The sequence below is a fragment of the Pelobates fuscus genome, chromosome 4, assembly GCF_036172605.1.
Source record: "Pelobates fuscus isolate aPelFus1 chromosome 4, aPelFus1.pri, whole genome shotgun sequence".
Classification (NCBI taxonomy): Eukaryota; Metazoa; Chordata; class Amphibia; order Anura; family Pelobatidae; genus Pelobates; species Pelobates fuscus.
Window position 1 is genome coordinate 6,628,708 of NC_086320.1, and position 20,381 is coordinate 6,649,088.

At 43.4% G+C, this 20,381-nt stretch overlaps 1 protein-coding gene across 1 annotated transcript in view; it reads left to right on the forward strand.

Moving 5' to 3' along the window:
• PLEC (plectin) overlaps window positions 1-20,381 on the forward strand; it is a 556,052-nt gene that overhangs the window by 396,698 nt on the left and 138,973 nt on the right. The window contains exon 15 of the mRNA XM_063450946.1: window positions 3,705-3,798. Coding sequence (XP_063307016.1) covers window positions 3,705-3,798 — 94 coding nt within the window. The remainder of the gene's footprint in view (window positions 1-3,704; window positions 3,799-20,381) is intronic.

The window sequence follows — 20,381 nt, forward strand, 5'->3', positions numbered from 1 at the left end:
TTTAATACTCTGTGTGATGGGCGCTGCCATTTTAACAATCTGTGTTATGGGCGCTGCCATTTTAACAATCTGTGTTATTGGCGCTGCCATTTTAATACTCTGTGTTATGGGCGCTGCCATTTTAATACTCTGTGTGATGGGCGCTGCCATTTTAATACTCTGTGTGATGGGCGCTGCCATTTTAATACTCTGTGGACATTATATAGATAGTGTGATGGACATTATATATAGATATTGTGATGGACGTTATATATATATATATATATATATATAGAGTGTGTTGGACGTTATATATAGATAGTGTGATGGACATTGTATATAGATAGTGTGATGGACGTTGTAGATAGATGGTGTGATGGACGTTGTATGTAGATAGATGGTGTGATGGACGTTTTATGTAGATAGATGGTGTGATGGACGTTGTATGTAGATAGATGGTGTGATGGACGTTGTATGTAGATAGATGGTGTGATGGACGTTGTATGTAGATAGATGGTGTGATGGACGTTGTATGTAGATAGATGGTGTGATGGACGTTGTATGTAGATAGATGGTGTGATGGACGTTGTATGTAGATAGATGGTGTGATGGACGTTGTATGTAGATAGATGGTGTGATGGACGTTGTATGTAGATAGATGGTGTGATGGACGTTGTATGTAGATAGATGGTGTGATGGACGTTGTATGTAGATAGATGGTGTGATGGACGTTGTATGTAGATAGATGGTGTGATGGACGTTGTATGTAGATAGATAGATAGATGGTGTGATGGACGTTGTATGTAGATAGATAGATAGATGGTGTGATGGACGTTGTATGTAGATAGATAGATAGATAGATGGTGTGATGGACGTTGTATGTAGATAGATAGATAGATAGATGGTGTGATGGACGTTGTATGTAGATAGATAGATAGATAGATGGTGTGATGGACGTTGTATGTAGATAGATAGATAGATAGATGGTGTGATGGACGTTGTATGTAGATAGATAGATAGATAGATGGTGTGATGGACGTTGGAGATAGATAGATAGATAGATGGTGTGATGGACGTTGGAGATAGATAGATAGATAGATAGATGGTGTGATGGACGTTGGAGATAGATAGATAGATAGATGGTGTGATGGACGTTGGAGATAGATAGATAGATAGATGGTGTGATGGACGTTGGAGATAGATAGATAGATGGTGTGATGGACGTTGGAGATAGATAGATAGATAGATGGTGTGATGGACGTTGGAGATAGATAGATAGATAGATGGTGTGATGGACGTTGGAGATAGATAGATAGATAGATAGATGGTGTGATGGACGTTGGAGATAGATAGATAGATAGATAGATGGTGTGATGGACGTTGGAGATAGATAGATAGATAGATAGATGGTGTGATGGACGTTGGAGATAGATAGATAGATAGATAGATGGTGTGATGGACGTTGGAGATAGATAGATAGATGGTGTGATGGACGTTGGAGATAGATAGATAGATGGTGTGATGGACGTTGGAGATAGATAGATAGATAGATAGATGGTGTGATGGACGTTGGAGATAGATAGATAGATAGATAGATGGTGTGATGGACGTTGGAGATAGATAGATAGATGGTGTGATGGACGTTGGAGATAGATAGATAGATGGTGTGATGGACGTTGGAGATAGATAGATAGATGGTGTGATGGACGTTGGAGATAGATAGATAGATGGTGTGATGGACGTTGGAGATAGATAGATGGTGTGATGGACGTTGGAGATAGATAGATGGTGTGATGGACGTTGGAGATAGATAGATGGTGTGATGGACGTTGGAGATAGATAGATGGTGTGATGGACGTTGGAGATAGATAGATGGTGTGATGGACGTTGGAGATAGATAGATGGTGTGATGGACGTTGGAGATAGATAGATGTTGTGATGTTTGCTTTTCGTGACGTTTTTTTCTGGCACTTTTTTTCTATTTTTGGAGATTTGTTACTGCACCTCTTTTGTGATTTTTCTCTTCAATTTCCTTTATTTTTGTTGCCAAACTTGTCGCTTTCAGGGTATAAAAAACAGCTGCAAAAGTGCGTCTTTTCTTTCCAACAAAATTTCCGCTACGGTCTGATTGGGGGGAATTTTTGAGACCGTTAACAGCTTTCAGAGCTCTCCCTTTTGTAGTAATGTATTTAAAAAATAAAAAATAAATCCTTCAAATTGCGAATTTGATTTATTTTAAAATAAGTTTACTCATTTGTCATATTTTGTGATTGTGATCAATGGTAAAATAAACTGGAAAATGAGCGAAAATCTGAACGCGAAATAAGTAGCACACGAATCAGACGTATGGATTATTTCATGGAATTCCAGAAAAAAAAGTTTCCCTGCTTTTTCCATGATTCCTCTTGTCAGCTCATGATGATAAAGTGCATATTAATAAAAATAAGGACTCCCCTCGTCCGTGAATGCTGAATTTTGCCTTTCAATCATAGGAAACGAATGCACATTTGCATCAGAATGAGTTGTAATGGCAGCATACACTATGAATCTAGCTTATTTGCTGAGTAAAATCTCTAGTGTTTTAGCTTTAAGAAATGGGGGTTTTGTGCCCGCTGTTTGGGCAGCAACCAGTGTTTGCTTTGGAGACAGAGGGAGGGGGTGCCCCGTCTCTTCTAAACCATCAGAGCTGTAGCAGTGGTTAAGCGTTTCCCGTGAGTCACATGCAGTGATTGAGGAGATAATCAATTGCCGTCACCTAGTGAGGTCCCCCATCCTATTACCCATGCTGAGGAATTCTCGCTTCACAGTTTAGGGAAAGCAGTTTAAGATCTGCATTATTCTGGGTGAATTGCAGTAATCGTTTCACTCAATTCCCCCTATGTGAGGGTTAATGTAACTTTGCGAAGAGGAGGAAGTTGTTCTGCCAGTTTGGGAGAGTTTTGGGTGAGTCATACAGTCCAGTAATTGGATGCAGACTGTCAGGGCTGACTGTTAGATGGGACAGGGCGGGCAGGGGAAACCCTGACATTTACACATCTGCTGGCTTGCAGTGCCTGTCAGAGCGATCGGCACAATGCGTGGCCAGGGGAAACGCACAGGATAGGTAAGCGCTTTGTCAAAGGGGGCGGAGCCTGCAGAGCATTGCACATGGGTGCAGACAATTACTGCCTTTTTCTGGCTTCCTGCGCTGTTCGGAGGGTTTATATTCTTGTATTCATGCTGTGATACATGAAATGTTATGTGGGACGATGCGGAAAGGGAGAACTTTCTCGAAAATGGAAAGATATATAATGCAGAGCAATAACGACTGGTATTTTTCATTACATTAGGAAATAAGAGAGAATTGCAGATTTCTTTCCAAACGATCTGAAGTGGGAAATGTTTCCAGTTTGGCAGTTTTGGTGTAGAACTTGCAATGAATAAACTCCATGAATCTTTGGCAAGTGTTGCCTGCAATTCTCTTTGCCTTGAGTTTGATGGGGGTGCTGGATGCCATTGTGAAATGCAGCCAGACTATAGACCGGATATTTCATTGGAAGTGTAATGAGACATTTTTTACATGTTATATATCATGCAGCCCAATCTATACACACACATAATACATGTTTCAAGGTCTCTTCATGGGAGATTTAAAGAATAAAGTTAATTAACAGTAAGCAGCTCGTTAGCGGAGTATATCAGCTGCACTGCCAGACACTCACTGCTCTTTCATTCTCTCTGTATAGGTTGGAGCGGCTGCAACGTATTGTCAGTAAGTTGCAGATGGAGTCCGCTCTGTGTGAGGAGCAACTGAGCCAAGCCGATACCTTACTTCAAACGGTGAGTGTGCATGCACTAATATCACACACCGTGCATGGCACAATCATATTCTCACCAGTACTGCAGTATCTGTTTCTCAACACGCTGCCTGTTAGACAGATTTCTTACTGCACAGAACCTTTACCCAACAGAATTATATTGACCTCACTGCATTCAGCTCTACACAGGCCTAATGGGCCTAAAAACCACAATTGTTCCTAAAATTATCAGTGAACATTGCTGCTCTCTCATTTCTCTAATAAATGTATTTAGGGTTTATTCACTAATCAGTTAATTGTACTGAAAGCGGAGATGAATAGCTCCAATTCAGCTATTAGTGAATACGCTCCTTGCTGTGCAATGCAGTAACAATTCAAATCTTCCAATTAAATATACAGCCAGCCGTGGGTTCCACTAAACTGGCTATAGTTAATTTATCGCAGGGACGCTGGCTATTCCAAGGCTGGCCTGGACCGGTTTGTTTATTGCTAACATCAGGTTCTCCTTGTAGGATATCCGCTTGATGACCGCTGGAAAGCAACCACAGAGAACTGGGGAGATCGAGCAGGATCTGGACAAAGCAGACGCCATGATTCGTGTGCTGTTTAATGATGTGCAGGCTCTTAAAGATGGGCGACACCCTCAGGCAGAGCAAATGTACCGAAGGTAACGTTCTAGTAACCTGTGGGATCAATTTGGGCAGAATTATATCAGTGCTTCATATTTCTGACACCTTGCATTCTCACTGAATCTAATTGGAAACCAAGCGCTCTGTTCACTAAACTGTGACTGTTCTAGTAGCACAATTTAGGCTCAAATAGCAGATTGCAGATTTTATTCTGACTTTGCAATGATCTGTTTGGCAGGTTAGTGACTTGTTGTTTAGTAAGTAAACCCTACAGATTGCTCACTGTTTGGTTCAGTGTTTCCCTATAAATTGCTCACTATGACTGGTTCGCGATTACCCTATAGATTGCTCACTATGACTGGTTCCCGATTACCCTATAGATTGCTCACTATGACTGGTTCCCGATTACCCTACAGATTGCTCACTATGACTGGTTCCCGATTACCCTATAGATTGCTCACAATGACTGGTTCCTGATTACCCTACAGATTGCTCACTATGACTGGTTCCCGATTACCCTACAGATTGCTCACTATGACTGGTTCCTGATTACCCTATAAATTGCTCACAATGACTGGTTCCCGATTACCCTATAGATTGCTCACTATGACTGGTTCCCGATTACCCTACAGATTGCTCACTATGACTGGTTCCCGATTACCCTATAGATTGCTCACAATGACTGGTTCCTGATTACCCTACAGATTGCTCACTATGACTGGTTCCCGATTACCCTACAGATTGCTCACTATGACTGGTTCCTGATTACCCTATAAATTGCTCACAATGACTGGTTCCTGATTACCCTACAGATTGCTCACTATGACTGGTTCCCGATTACCCTACAGATTGCTCACTATGACTGGTTCCTGATTACCCTATAAATTGCTCACAATGACTGGTTCCCGATTACCCTATAGATTGCTCACTATGACTGGTTCCTGATTACCCTACAGATTGCTCACTATGACTGGTTCCTGATTACCCTATAGATTGCTCACTATGACTGGTTCCTGATTACCCTACAGATTGCTCACTATGACTGGTTCCTGATTACCCTACAGATTGCTCACTATGACTGGTTCCTGATTACCCTACAGATTGCTCACTATGACTGGTTCCCGATTACCCTACAGATTGCTCACTATGACTGGTTCCTGATTACCCTACAGATTGCTCACTATGACTGGTTCCTGATTACCCTACAGATTGCTCACTATGACTGGTTCCCGATTACCCTATAGATTGCTCACTATGACTGGTTCCTGATTACCCTACAGATTGCTCACTATGACTGGTTCCCGATTACCCTATAAATTGCTCACTATGACTGGTTCCCGATTACCCTACAGATTGCTCACTATGACTGGTTCCTGATTACCCTACAGATTGCTCAATATGACTGGTTCCCGATTACCCTACAGATTGCTCACTATGACTGGTTCCGGTTACCCTATAAATTGCTCACAATGACTGGTTCCTGATTACCCTACAGATTGCTCACTATGACTGGTTCCCGATTACCCTACAGATTGCTCACTATGACTGGTTCCTGATTACCCTACAGATTGCTCACTATGACTGGTTCCTGATTACCCTACAGATTGCTCACTATGACTGGTTCCCGATTACCCTATAGATTGCTCACTATGACTGGTTCCTGATTACCCTACAGATTGCTCACTATGACTGGTTCCCGATTACCCTATAAATTGCTCACTATGACTGGTTCCCGATTACCCTACAGATTGCTCACAATGACTGGTTCCCGATTACCCTATAAATTGCTCACAATGACTGGTTCCCGATTACCCTATAAATTGCTCACAATGACTGGTTCCCGATTACCCTACAGATTGCTCACTATGACTGGTTCCTGATTACCCTACAGATTGCTCAATATGACTGGTTCCCGATTACCCTATAAATTGCTCACAATGACTGGTTCCTGATTACCCTACAGATTGCTCACTATGACTGGTTCCCGATTACCCTACAGATTGCTCACTATGACTGGTTCCGGTTACCCTATAAATTGCTCACAATGACTGGTTCCCGATTACCCTACAGATTGCTCACTATGACTGGTTCCTGATTACCCTACAGATTGCTCAATATGACTGGTTCCCGATTACCCTATAAATTGCTCACAATGACTGGTTCCGGTTACCCTATAAATTGCTCACTATGACTGGTTCCTGATTACCCTATAGACTGCTCACAATGACTGGTTCCCGATTACCCTATAAATTGCTCACAATGACTGCTTCCCGATTACCCTATAAATTGCTCACAATGACTGGTTCCCGATTACCCTACAGATTGCTCACTATGACTGGTTCCTGATTACCCTACAGATTGCTCAATATGACTGGTTCCCGATTACCCTATAAATTGCTCACAATGACTGGTTCCGGTTACCCTATAAATTGCTCACTATGACTGGTTCCTGATTACCCTATAGACTGCTCACAATGACTGGCTCCCGATTACCCTATAAATTGCTCACAATGACTGGTTCCCGATTACCCTATAGATTGCTCACTATGACTGGTTCTGGTTACCCTATAGATTGCTCACTATGACTGGTTCCGGTTACCCTATAAATTGCTCACAATGACTGGTTCCCGATTACCCTATAAATTGCTCACAATGGCTGGTTCCCGATTACCCTATAAATTGCTCACAATGACTGGTTCCCGATTACCCTATAGATTGCTCACTATGACTGGTTCCTGTTACCCTATAAATTGCTTACAATGACTGGTTCCTGATTACCCTGTAGATTGCTCACTATGACTGGTTCCTGTTACCCTACAGATTGCTTACAATGACTGGTTCCTGATTACCCTTTAGATTGCTACCAATGACTGGTTCCCGATTACCCTATAGATTGCTCACTATGACTGGTTCCTGTTACCCTACATATTGCTTACAATGACTGGTTCCTGATTACCCTGTAGATTGCTCAGTATGACTGGTTCCTGTTACCCTACAGATTGCTTACAATGACTGGTTCCTGATTACCCTTTAGATTGCTCAAAATGACTGGTTCCCGATTACCCTATAGATTGCTCACTATGACTGGTTCCTGTTACCCTACAAATTGCTCACAATGACTGGTTCCCGATTACCCTATAGATTGCTCACTATGACTGGTTCCTGATACCCTACAGATTGCTCACTATGACTGGTTCCTGATTACCCTATATATTGCTCACTATGACTGGTTCCGGTTACCCTATAAATTGCTCACAATGACTGGTTCCCGATTACCCTATAAATTGCTCACAATGACTGGTTCCTGATTACCCTATAAATTGCTCACAATGACTGGTTCCCGATTACCCTATAGATTGCTCACAATGACTGGTTCCCGATTACCCTACAGATTGCTCACTATGACTGGTTCCTGTTACCCTATAAATTGCTCACTATGACTGGTTCCTGTTACCCTACATATTGCTTACAATGACTGGTTCCTGATTACCCTGTAGATTGCTCACTATGACTGGTTCCTGTTACCCTACAGATTGCTTACAATGACTGGTTCCTGATTACCCTTTAGATTGCTCACAATGACTGGTTCCCGATTACCCTATAGATTGCTCACTATGACTGGTTCCTGTTACCCTACAAATTGCTCACAATGACTGGTTCCCGATTACCCTATAGATTGCTCACTATGACTGGTTCCTGTTACCCTACAGATTGCTCACTATGACTGGTTCCTGATTACCCTATAGATTGCTCACTAGGACTGGTTCCTGATTACCCTATAGATTGCTCACAATGACGGTTTCCCGGTTACCCTATAGATTGCTCACTATGACTGGTTCCGGTTACTCTATAGATTGCTCACGATGGCTTGTTCCCTGTTGCCCTATAGATTGCTCACTATGTTTTGTGGGATATTTATGGGATAATAATTGTAAACCGTTGAGAATTGCCCACTATTTCAATTCTCAGATCCCAAGGATCGTTATCGTGTAAGTGAAATGTATTCCATACAAATAAAAATCACAATGAATATTTAGTATAACATCAGTATGCATACAATGGCAATACATTCCAATGGCTGACACAGTATAGAATCTACAACATTAGCTGTCAAGACAAGATTTATGACGGTACTTCACAGAGAACGAAAGTGAAACTTACACACACAGAAAAGCTTTCTTTCACACAGCTTGCAGCTTAAGGCCATAAAACTTTAGCTAACAGTTAGAATAACCCTTTCAATGCTGGCTAGACCTCCTAGCTAATTAAGACCTATTCTCATGTAATTTTAAATAAAATAACACCTAAACCAGCTCATTAGTCATTTCCTGGAACCATCCAATAAGCGTAATCTACCATGTTCTATAAGCAGAATTTTAATTTGCCTAAACAGATATTTTATCTTATTTTAGAGCAAATCAATACACCTGGATAAATAACACGATATGCTAACATGTGATTGTAACCACATTAATATATCATTATTATTTTCCCACCTGCAGAATGGGATGCTATAACTATATATTCTTTAGTAACTAAGATTTCTAAATATTGAAATCTGATCGTGATTTATCCAGTCATATATCATGCTATTAGAAAATTTTAATTAATTTAGATTAATTAAATGAAACCAGTATAATTACCAGTTAGGTAGATATTCTCATCATATGAATAGGTAGTCTCAGGAACTTGTTTGAATTTCTCGCTCTGACTCTGCTTTTCTTTCTTAGCCTGCGATCCTGACTTCTTACGATCGCCTCCACTGCTCACTTCCCCCGACTCTTTGACTTAGCCCCTCTCTTCCCTTTGTCTTAACTTTTTAAAGGGAAAAATTCTCTGTTCGTCACTAGGTGATAGACCAATAGAAAACTGGAGGTGTGGTTACCTTCCAGATAGCAATTTAAGTATTTGGTCTATAGAGGGCAGTCTCGTCCCACTAAACATTCCTATCCAGAAAAGCGTTAACTTTTCCTGGTGGGTATTCTGACGTAATTTGGCTTATCTATATTGCTGCCATAATTTTAAGGTTACTTGTCAGTTCAAAAGTTTATTTGAACTTTGTGTCTGCAATTTCTGTCGTAATTTCTAAAACCGACAGTTTAAACTTAATTTCAACTTTTACTTACAATGGGACCTTGTAAAATATAGAAAGTAAAATGAATTACTAATCTTCTCTGTCACTAATGTCTGGGTTTAGAATTATTTCTATTCCATTAACATCTAGGCAGAGCATCCATCCCTCTGTCTCATTTCTTATCACTTGGTTTGTTTATACAAAGCATTCCTTAGCTCAGGCTATGTGGTTCGTGTTTAGGTACAGAAAGGCAATTATGTGTCTCTTTGTTAGCTTGAAATCTAAAATGGAGTCTGCTCTGTTCAAGGTGACTTGGGCAATATACACTTTTAATTTCTATCATAGCACAAAATGTCTGCCGATATAAATATCCTGACAGTTTGGTTCCCTGTTACCCTATAGATTGCTAAATAAGACTGGTTCCTTGTTACCCTGTAGATTGCTAAATAAGTCTGGTTCCTGTTACCCTATAGATTGCTAAACATGACTGGTTCCTGTTACCCTATAGATTGCTAAACATGACTGGTTCCTGTTACCCTATAAATTGCTCACTATGTTTGGTTCCCTATAGATTGCTCACGATGGCTTGTTCCCTGTTGCCCTGTCGATTGCTCACAATGACTGGTTCCCTGTTACCCTATAGACTGCTCACAATGACTGGTTCACGGTTACCCTATAGATTGCTCACTATGACTGGTTCCTGTTACCCTATAGACTGCTCACAATGACTGGTTCCCTGTTACCCTAAAGATTGCTCACAATGATTGGTTCCTGGTTACCCTATAGATTGCTCACAATGACTGGTTCCCGGTTACCCTATAGATTGCTCACAGTGGCTAGTTCCCTGTTACCCTATAGATTGCTCATTTTGACTCTTTCGCTATGGTCTTACCTGTGATATCTGTTCCCTAGGGTTTACCATCTCCATGAGCGTTTGGTGGCAATACGGACAGAATACAACCTACGCATCAAGGCAGGGGCTCCTCATGTCGTCATATCGACTGTTCAAACCTCTGTAAGCTCAAAAATGGAGGATGCTACCCTGCGCTACCTGCAGAGTCTGCTTGCCTGGATAGAGGACAATCAGAAACAGATCAATGCTGCAGAATGGGGTTCAGACCTGCCCAGTGTAGAGTCTCAGCTCGGAAGCCACCGTGGCCTCCATCAGTCCATAAACGACTTCAGAGCCAAGATAGAACGGGCACGGGCTGATGAGGTGAGCGTTTTAGAGCAACGTTATACATTGTGTATATCCGATCTCCCTAATTTAGGATTTTACACGGCCACTCTCCCTCCTGTTAGATTTACACGGCCACTCTCCCTCCTGTTAGATTTACATGGCCACTCTCCCTCCTGTTAGATTTACATGGCCACTCTCCCTCCTGTTAGATTTACATGGCCACTCTTCCTCCTGTTAGATTTACATGGCCACTCTTCCTCCTGTTAGATTTACATGGCCACTCTTCCTCCTGTTAGATTTACACGGCCACTCTCCCTCCTGTTAGATTTACATGGCCACTCTTCCTCCTGTTAGATTTACACGGCCACTCTCCCTCCTGTTAGATTTACATGGCCACTCTTCCTCCTGTTAGATTTACATGGCCACTCTTCCTCCTGTTAGATTTACATGGCCACTCTTCCTCCTGTTAGATTTACATGGCCACTCTTCCTCCTGTTAGAGTTACACGGCCACTCTTCCTCCTGTTAGATTTACATGGCCACTCTTCCTCCTGTTAGATTTACACGGCCACTCTCCCTCCTGTTAGATTTACATGGCCACTCTTCCTCCTGTTAGATTTACATGGCCACTCTTCCTCCTGTTAGATTTACACGGCCACTCTCCCTCCTGTTAGATTTACATGGCCACTCTTCCTCCTGTTAGATTTACATGGCCACTCTCCCTCCTGTTAGATTTACATGGCCACTCTTCATTCTGTGTGGCCGCTCTCCATTCTGTTGCATTCTGTGTGATCCTGCTACATTCTGTAGGTTTCTGTGTGGCTCTGATTTCTGTATAGAGTATATGTACATATGAGATCTTACCTCTCCTCTTATCCTCCCACAGGGGCAGTTCTCAGGATCACGTGGAACCTACCAGGAGTATCTGGGAAAACTGGATTTGCTGTATGCCAAGCTACTGGTAAGCAGTTATATCCCACTTAGACCAAAGTTTGATGGGAAAGTGCTTTGAAATGTCATAGTGGGAGAAAGAGTGGATTTCCGAGTGTAAGAAAATTTGAGATGTCCACTTGGTGGAGTTTCTTCCCAAGTTTTATAGTCGGCCATCCAACTTGCAAACCTTATAACGATCCAAACTGTCTCTTCCCAGAATTCATCCAAGGGGCGTCTCCGGAATCTGGAGAGTCTCAATGGTTTTGTCGCTGCAGCCACAAAAGAGCTGATGTGGCTGAATGACAAAGAGGAGGAAGAGGTGAACTACGACTGGAGCGAGAGAAACAGTAACATGTCCAGCAAGAAGGATAATTACTCGGTGAGCGGAATTAAAGTGTGCTGGATGTACAATATCACAGATAACAGGAGAGAAGCGATAGGGCAAGGATCATAGTTTGTGAAACCTGACTTGATGGCCCTTGTGAGTACAGTAACACCTTCTTTATTTCCTCTTACTGCAGGGCTTAATGAGAGAACTCGAACTGAAAGAGAAAAAAATCAAAGACATTCAGAGCATGGGTGACAAATTACTGGAAGATGACCACCCGGCCAGGTCCACAATAGAGGTGAGTTTATCCATTATGGCGCAATGGGTGTGGTCAGCTTAATCCATTTTCTGATTTGCTGTTTTTAAATTCTATGCAAACTATAGACACGCTACTGGATTTGTGTTTATTTATTTAATCTTCTTACCTGCAGGCTTTCCAGGCTGCGCTACAGACACAGTGGAGCTGGATGTTGCAGCTATGCTGCTGTATTGAAGCTCATCTAAAGGAAAACACCGCATATTTCCAGGTAGTGAATGCCCCAAGACCGAGACCTGCTTTCTACCACATGCTTGCTACAGTTTTCCCCAAAACAATTAAGACATTCCCCGAAAATAAGCCCTTGTGTGTTTTTTGGAGGAAAAATTTATGAGACTCTCTTATTTTGGGGGGATATCACCCCTAGAGGGAGCCTGTACTGAGCACACATTGTATCACACAGTTTCCCATTATAGTGAGTACCTCCAGATATCACCCCTAGAGGGAGCCTGTACTAAGCACACATTGTATCTCACAGTTTCCCATTATAGTGAGTACCTCCAGATATCACCCCTAGAGGGAGCCTGTACTAAGCACACATTGTATCACACAGTTTGCCATTATAGTGAGTACCTCCAGATATCACCCCTAGAGGGAGCCTGTACTAAGCACACATTGTATCACACAGTTTCCCATTATAGTGAGTACCTCCAGATATCACCCCTAGAGGGAGCCTGTACTAAGCACACATTGTATCTCACAGTTTCCCATTATAGTGAGTACCTCCAGATATCACCCCTAGGGGGAGCCTGTACTAAGCACACATTGTATCACACAGTTTCCCATTATAGTGAGTACCTCCAGATATCACCCCTAGGGGGAGCCTGTACTAAGCACACATTGTATCACACAGTTTGCCATTATAGTGAGTACCTCCAGATATCACCCCTAGAGGGAGCCTGTACTAAGCACACATTGTATCACACAGTTTGCCATTATAGTGAGTACCTCCAGATATCACCCCTAGAGGGAGCCTGTACTAAGCACACATTGTATCACACAGTTTGCCATTATAGTGAGTACCTCCAGATATCACCCCTAGAGGGAGCCTGTACTAAGCACACATTGTATCTCACAGTTTCCCATTATAGTGAGTACCTCCAGATATCACCCCTAGAGGGAGCCTGTACTAAGCACACATTGTATCACACAGTTTCCCATTATAGTGAGTACCTCCAGATATCACCCCTAGGGGGAGCCTGTACTAAGCACACATTGTATCACACAGTTTGCCATTATAGTGAGTACCTCCAGATATCACCCCTAGAGGGAGCCTGTACTAAGCACACATTGTATCACACAGTTTCCCATTATAGTGAGTACCTCCAGATATCACCCCTAGGGGGAGCCTGTACTAAGCACACATTGTATCACACAGTTTGCCATTATAGTGAGTACCTCCAGATATCACCCCTAGAGGGAGCCTGTACTAAGCACACATTGTATCACACAGTTTCCCATTATAGTGAGTACCTCCAGATATCACCCCTAGGGGGAGCCTGTACTGAGCACACATTGTATCACACAGTTTGCCATTATAGTGAGTACCTCCAGATATCACCCCTAGAGGGAGCCTGTACTAAGCACACATTGTATCTCACAGTTTCCCATTATAGTGAGTACCTCCAGATATCACCCCTAGGGGGAGCCTGTACTAAGCACACATTGTATCACACAGTTTCCCATTATAGTGAGCACCTCCAGATATCACCCCTAGAGGGAGCCTGTACTAAGCACACATTGTATCACACAGTTTGCCATTATAGTGAGTACCTCCAGATATCACCCCTAGAGGGAGCCTGTACTAAGCACACATTGTATCTCACAGTTTCCCATTATAGTGAGTACCTCCAGATATCACCCCTAGAGGGAGCCTGTACTAAGCACACATTGTATCTCACAGTTTCCCATTATAGTGAGTACCTCCAGATATCACCCCTAGAGGGAGCCTGTACTAAGCACACATTGTATCACACAGTTTCCCATTATAGTGAGTACCTCCAGATATCACATTGTATCACACAGTTTCCCATTATAGTGAGTACCTCCAGATATCACCCCTAGGGGGAGCCTGTACTAAGCACACATTGTATCACACAGTTTGCCATTATAGTGAGTACCTCCAGATATCACCCCTAGAGGGAGCCTGTACTAAGCACACATTGTATCACACAGTTTCCCATTATAGTGAGTACCTCCAGATATCACCCCTAGAGGGAGCCTGTACTAAGCACACATTGTATCTCACAGTTTCCCATTATAGTGAGTACCTCCAGATATCACCCCTAGGGGGAGCCTGTACTAAGCACACATTGTATCACACAGTTTCCCATTATAGTGAGTACCTCCAGATATCACCCCTAGGGGGAGCCTGTACTAAGCACACATTGTATCACACAGTTTGCCATTATAGTGAGTACCTCCAGATATCACCCCTAGAGGGAGCCTGTACTAAGCACACATTGTATCACACAGTTTCCCATTATAGTGAGTACCTCCAGATATCACCCCTAGGGGGAGCCTGTACTGAGCACACATTGTATCACACAGTTTCCCATTATAGTGAGTACCTCCAGATATCACCCCTAGAGGGAGCCTGTACTAAGCACACATTGTATCTCACAGTTTCCCATTATAGTGAGTACCTCCAGATATCACCCCTAGGGGGAGCCTGTACTAAGCACACATTGTATCACACAGTTTCCCATTATAGTGAGCACCTCCAGATATCACCCCTAGAGGGAGCCTGTACTAAGCACACATTGTATCACACAGTTTCCCATTATAGTGAGTACCTCCAGATATCACCCCTAGAGGGAGCCTGTACTAAGCACACATTGTATCACACAGTTTGCCATTATAGTGAGTACCTCCAGATATCACCCCTAGAGGGAGCCTGTACTAAGCACACATTGTATCACACAGTTTGCCATTATAGTGAGTACCTCCAGATATCACCCCTAGAGGGAGCCTGTACTAAGCACACATTGTATCACACAGTTTCCCATTATAGTGAGTACCTCCAGATATCACCCCTAGAGGGAGCCTGTACTAAGCACACATTGTATCTCACAGTTTCCCATTATAGTGAGTACCTCCAGATATCACCCCTAGGGGGAGCCTGTACTAAGCACACATTGTATCACACAGTTTCCCATTATAGTGAGTACCTCCAGATATCACCCCTAGGGGGAGCCTGTACTAAGCACACATTGTATCACACAGTTTGCCATTATAGTGAGTACCTCCAGATATCACCCCTAGAGGGAGCCTGTACTAAGCACACATTGTATCTCACAGTTTGCCATTATAGTGAGTACCTCCAGATATCACCCCTAGAGGGAGCCTGTACTAAGCACACATTGTATCACACAGTTTGCCATTATAGTGAGTACCTCCAGATATCACCCCTAGAGGGAGCCTGTACTAAGCACACATTGTATCACACAGTTTCCCATTATAGTGAGTACCTCCAGATATCACCCCTAGAGGGAGCCTGTACTAAGCACACATTGTATCACACAGTTTCCCATTATAGTGAGTACCTCCAGATATCACCCCTAGAGGGAGCCTGTACTAAGCACACATTGTATCTCACAGTTTCCCATTATAGTGAGTACCTCCAGATATCACCCCTAGGGGGAGCCTGTACTAAGCACACATTGTATCACACAGTTTCCCATTATAGTGAGCACCTCCAGATATCACCCCTAGAGGGAGCCTGTACTAAGCACACATTGTATCACACAGTTTGCCATTATAGTGAGTACCTCCAGATATCACCCCTAGGGGGAGCCTGTACTAAGCACACATTGTATCACACAGTTTGCCATTATAGTGAGTACCTCCAGATATCACCCCTAGAGGGAGCCTGTACTAAGCACACATTGTATCACACAGTTTGCCATTATAGTGAGTACCTCCAGATATCACCCCTAGAGGGAGCCTGTACTAAGCACACATTGTATCACACAGTTTGCCATTATAGTGAGTACCTCCAGATATCACCCCTAGGGGGAGCCTGTACTAAGCACACATTGTATCACACAGTTTCCCATTATAGTGAGTACCTCCAGATATCACCCCTAGAGGGAGCCTGTACTAAGCACACATTGTATCTCACAGTTTCCCATTATAGTGAGTACCTCCAGATATCACCCCTAGGGGGAGCCTGTACTAAGCACACATTGTATCACACAGTTTCCCATTATAGTGAGTACCTCCAGATATCACCCCTAGGGGGAGCCTGTACTAAGCACACATTGTATCACACAGTTTGCCATTATAGTGAGTACCTCCAGATATCACCCCGAGAGGGAGCCTGTACTAAGCACACATTGTATCTCACAGTTTGCCATTATAGTGAGTACCTCCAGATATCACCCCTAGAGGGAGCCTGTACTAAGCACACATTGTATCTCACAGTTTGCCATTATAGTGAGTACCTCCAGATATCACCCCTAGAGGGAGCCTGTACTAAGCACACATTGTATCACACAGTTTCCCATTATAGTGAGTACCTCCAGATATCACCCCTAGAGGGAGCCTGTACTAAGCACACATTGTATCTCACAGTTTCCCATTATAGTGAGTACCTCCAGATATCACCCCTAGGGGGAGCCTGTACTAAGCACACATTGTATCACACAGTTTCCCATTATAGTGAGTACCTCCAGATATCACCCCTAGGGGGAGCCTGTACTAAGCACACATTGTATCACACAGTTTGCCATTATAGTGAGTACCTCCAGATATCACCCCTAGAGGGAGCCTGTACTAAGCACACATTGTATCACACAGTTTGCCATTATAGTGAGTACCTCCAGATATCACCCCTAGAGGGAGCCTGTACTAAGCACACATTGTATCACACAGTTTGCCATTATAGTGAGTACCTCCAGATATCACCCCTAGAGGGAGCCTGTACTAAGCACACATTGTATCTCACAGTTTCCCATTATAGTGAGTACCTCCAGATATCACCCCTAGAGGGAGCCTGTACTAAGCACACATTGTATCTCACAGTTTCCCATTATAGTGAGTACCTCCAGATATCACCCCTAGGGGGAGCCTGTACTAAGCACACATTGTATCACACAGTTTGCCATTATAGTGAGTACCTCCAGATATCACCCCTAGAGGGAGCCTGTACTAAGCACACATTGTATCTCACAGTTTCCCATTATAGTGAGTACCTCCAGATATCACCCCTAGGGGGAGCCTGTACTAAGCACACATTGTATCACACAGTTTCCCATTATAGTGAGCACCTCCAGATATCACCCCTAGAGGGAGCCTGTACTAAGCACACATTGTATCACACAGTTTGCCATTATAGTGAGTACCTCCAGATATCACCCCTAGAGGGAGCCTGTACTAAGCACACATTGTATCTCACAGTTTCCCATTATAGTGAGTACCTCCAGATATCACCCCTAGAGGGAGCCTGTACTAAGCACACATTGTATCTCACAGTTTCCCATTATAGTGAGTACCTCCAGATATCACCCCTAGAGGGAGCCTGTACTAAGCACACATTGTATCACACAGTTTCCCATTATAGTGAGTACCTCCAGATATCACCCCTAGGGGGAGCCTGTACTAAGCACACATTGTATCACACAGTTTCCCATTATAGTGAGTACCTCCAGATATCACCCCTAGGGGGAGCCTGTACTAAGCACACATTGTATCACACAGTTTGCCATTATAGTGAGTACCTCCAGATATCACCCCTAGAGGGAGCCTGTACTAAGCACACATTGTATCACACAGTTTCCCATTATAGTGAGTACCTCCAGATATCACCCCTAGAGGGAGCCTGTACTAAGCACACATTGTATCTCACAGTTTCCCATTATAGTGAGTACCTCCAGATATCACCCCTAGGGGGAGCCTGTACTAAGCACACATTGTATCACACAGTTTCCCATTATAGTGAGTACCTCCAGATATCACCCCTAGGGGGAGCCTGTACTAAGCACACATTGTATCACACAGTTTGCCATTATAGTGAGTACCTCCAGATATCACCCCTAGAGGGAGCCTGTACTAAGCACACATTGTATCACACAGTTTCCCATTATAGTGAGTACCTCCAGATATCACCCCTAGGGGGAGCCTGTACTGAGCACACATTGTATCACACAGTTTCCCATTATAGTGAGTACCTCCAGATATCACCCCTAGAGGGAGCCTGTACTAAGCACACATTGTATCTCACAGTTTCCCATTATAGTGAGTACCTCCAGATATCACCCCTAGGGGGAGCCTGTACTAAGCACACATTGTATCACACAGTTTCCCATTATAGTGAGCACCTCCAGATATCACCCCTAGAGGGAGCCTGTACTAAGCACACATTGTATCACACAGTTTCCCATTATAGTGAGTACCTCCAGATATCACCCCTAGAGGGAGCCTGTACTAAGCACACATTGTATCACACAGTTTGCCATTATAGTGAGTACCTCCAGATATCACCCCTAGAGGGAGCCTGTACTAAGCACACATTGTATCACACAGTTTGCCATTATAGTGAGTACCTCCAGATATCACCCCTAGAGGGAGCCTGTACTAAGCACACATTGTATCACACAGTTTCCCATTATAGTGAGTACCTCCAGATATCACCCCTAGAGGGAGCCTGTACTAAGCACACATTGTATCTCACAGTTTCCCATTATAGTGAGTACCTCCAGATATCACCCCTAGGGGGAGCCTGTACTAAGCACACATTGTATCACACAGTTTCCCATTATAGTGAGTACCTCCAGATATCACCCCTAGGGGGAGCCTGTACTAAGCACACATTGTATCACACAGTTTGCCATTATAGTGAGTACCTCCAGATATCACCCCTAGAGGGAGCCTGTACTAAGCACACATTGTATCTCACAGTTTGCCATTATAGTGAGTACCTCCAGATATCACCCCTAGAGGGAGCCTGTACTAAGCACACATTGTATCACACAGTTTGCCATTATATCACCCCTAGAGGGAGCCTGTACTAAGCACACATTGTATCACACAGTTTCCCATTATAGTGAGTACCTCCAGATATCACCCCTAGAGGGAGCCTGTACTAAGCACACATTGTATCACACAGTTTCCCATTATAGTGAGTACCTCCAGATATCACCCCTAGAGGGAGCCTGTACTAAGCACACATTGTATCTCACAGTTTCCCATTATAGTGAGTACCTCCAGATATCACCCCTAGGGGGAGCCTGTACTAAGCACACATTGTATCACACAGTTTCCCATTATAGTGAGCACCTCCAGATATCACCCCTAGAGGGAGCCTGTACTAAGCACACATTGTATCACACAGTTTGCCATTATAGTGAGTACCTCCAGATATCACCCCTAGGGGGAGCCTGTACTAAGCACACATTGTATCACACAGTTTGCCATTATAGTGAGTACCTCCAGATATCACCCCTAGAGGGAGCCTGTACTAAGCACACATTGTATCACACAGTTTGCCATTATAGTGAGTACCTCCAGATATCACCCCTAGAGGGAGCCTGTACTAAGCACACATTGTATCACACAGTTTGCCATTATAGTGAGTACCTCCAGATATCACCCCTAGGGGGAGCCTGTACTAAGCACACATTGTATCACACAGTTTCCCATTATAGTGAGTACCTCCAGATATCACCCCTAGAGGGAGCCTGTACTAAGCACACATTGTATCTCACAGTTTCCCATTATAGTGAGTACCTCCAGATATCACCCCTAGGGGGAGCCTGTACTAAGCACACATTGTATCACACAGTTTCCCATTATAGTGAGTACCTCCAGATATCACCCCTAGGGGGAGCCTGTACTAAGCACACATTGTATCACACAGTTTGCCATTATAGTGAGTACCTCCAGATATCACCCCGAGAGGGAGCCTGTACTAAGCACACATTGTATCTCACAGTTTGCCATTATAGTGAGTACCTCCAGATATCACCCCTAGAGGGAGCCTGTACTAAGCACACATTGTATCTCACAGTTTGCCATTATAGTGAGTACCTCCAGATATCACCCCTAGAGGGAGCCTGTACTAAGCACACATTGTATCACACAGTTTCCCATTATAGTGAGTACCTCCAGATATCACCCCTAGAGGGAGCCTGTACTAAGCACACAT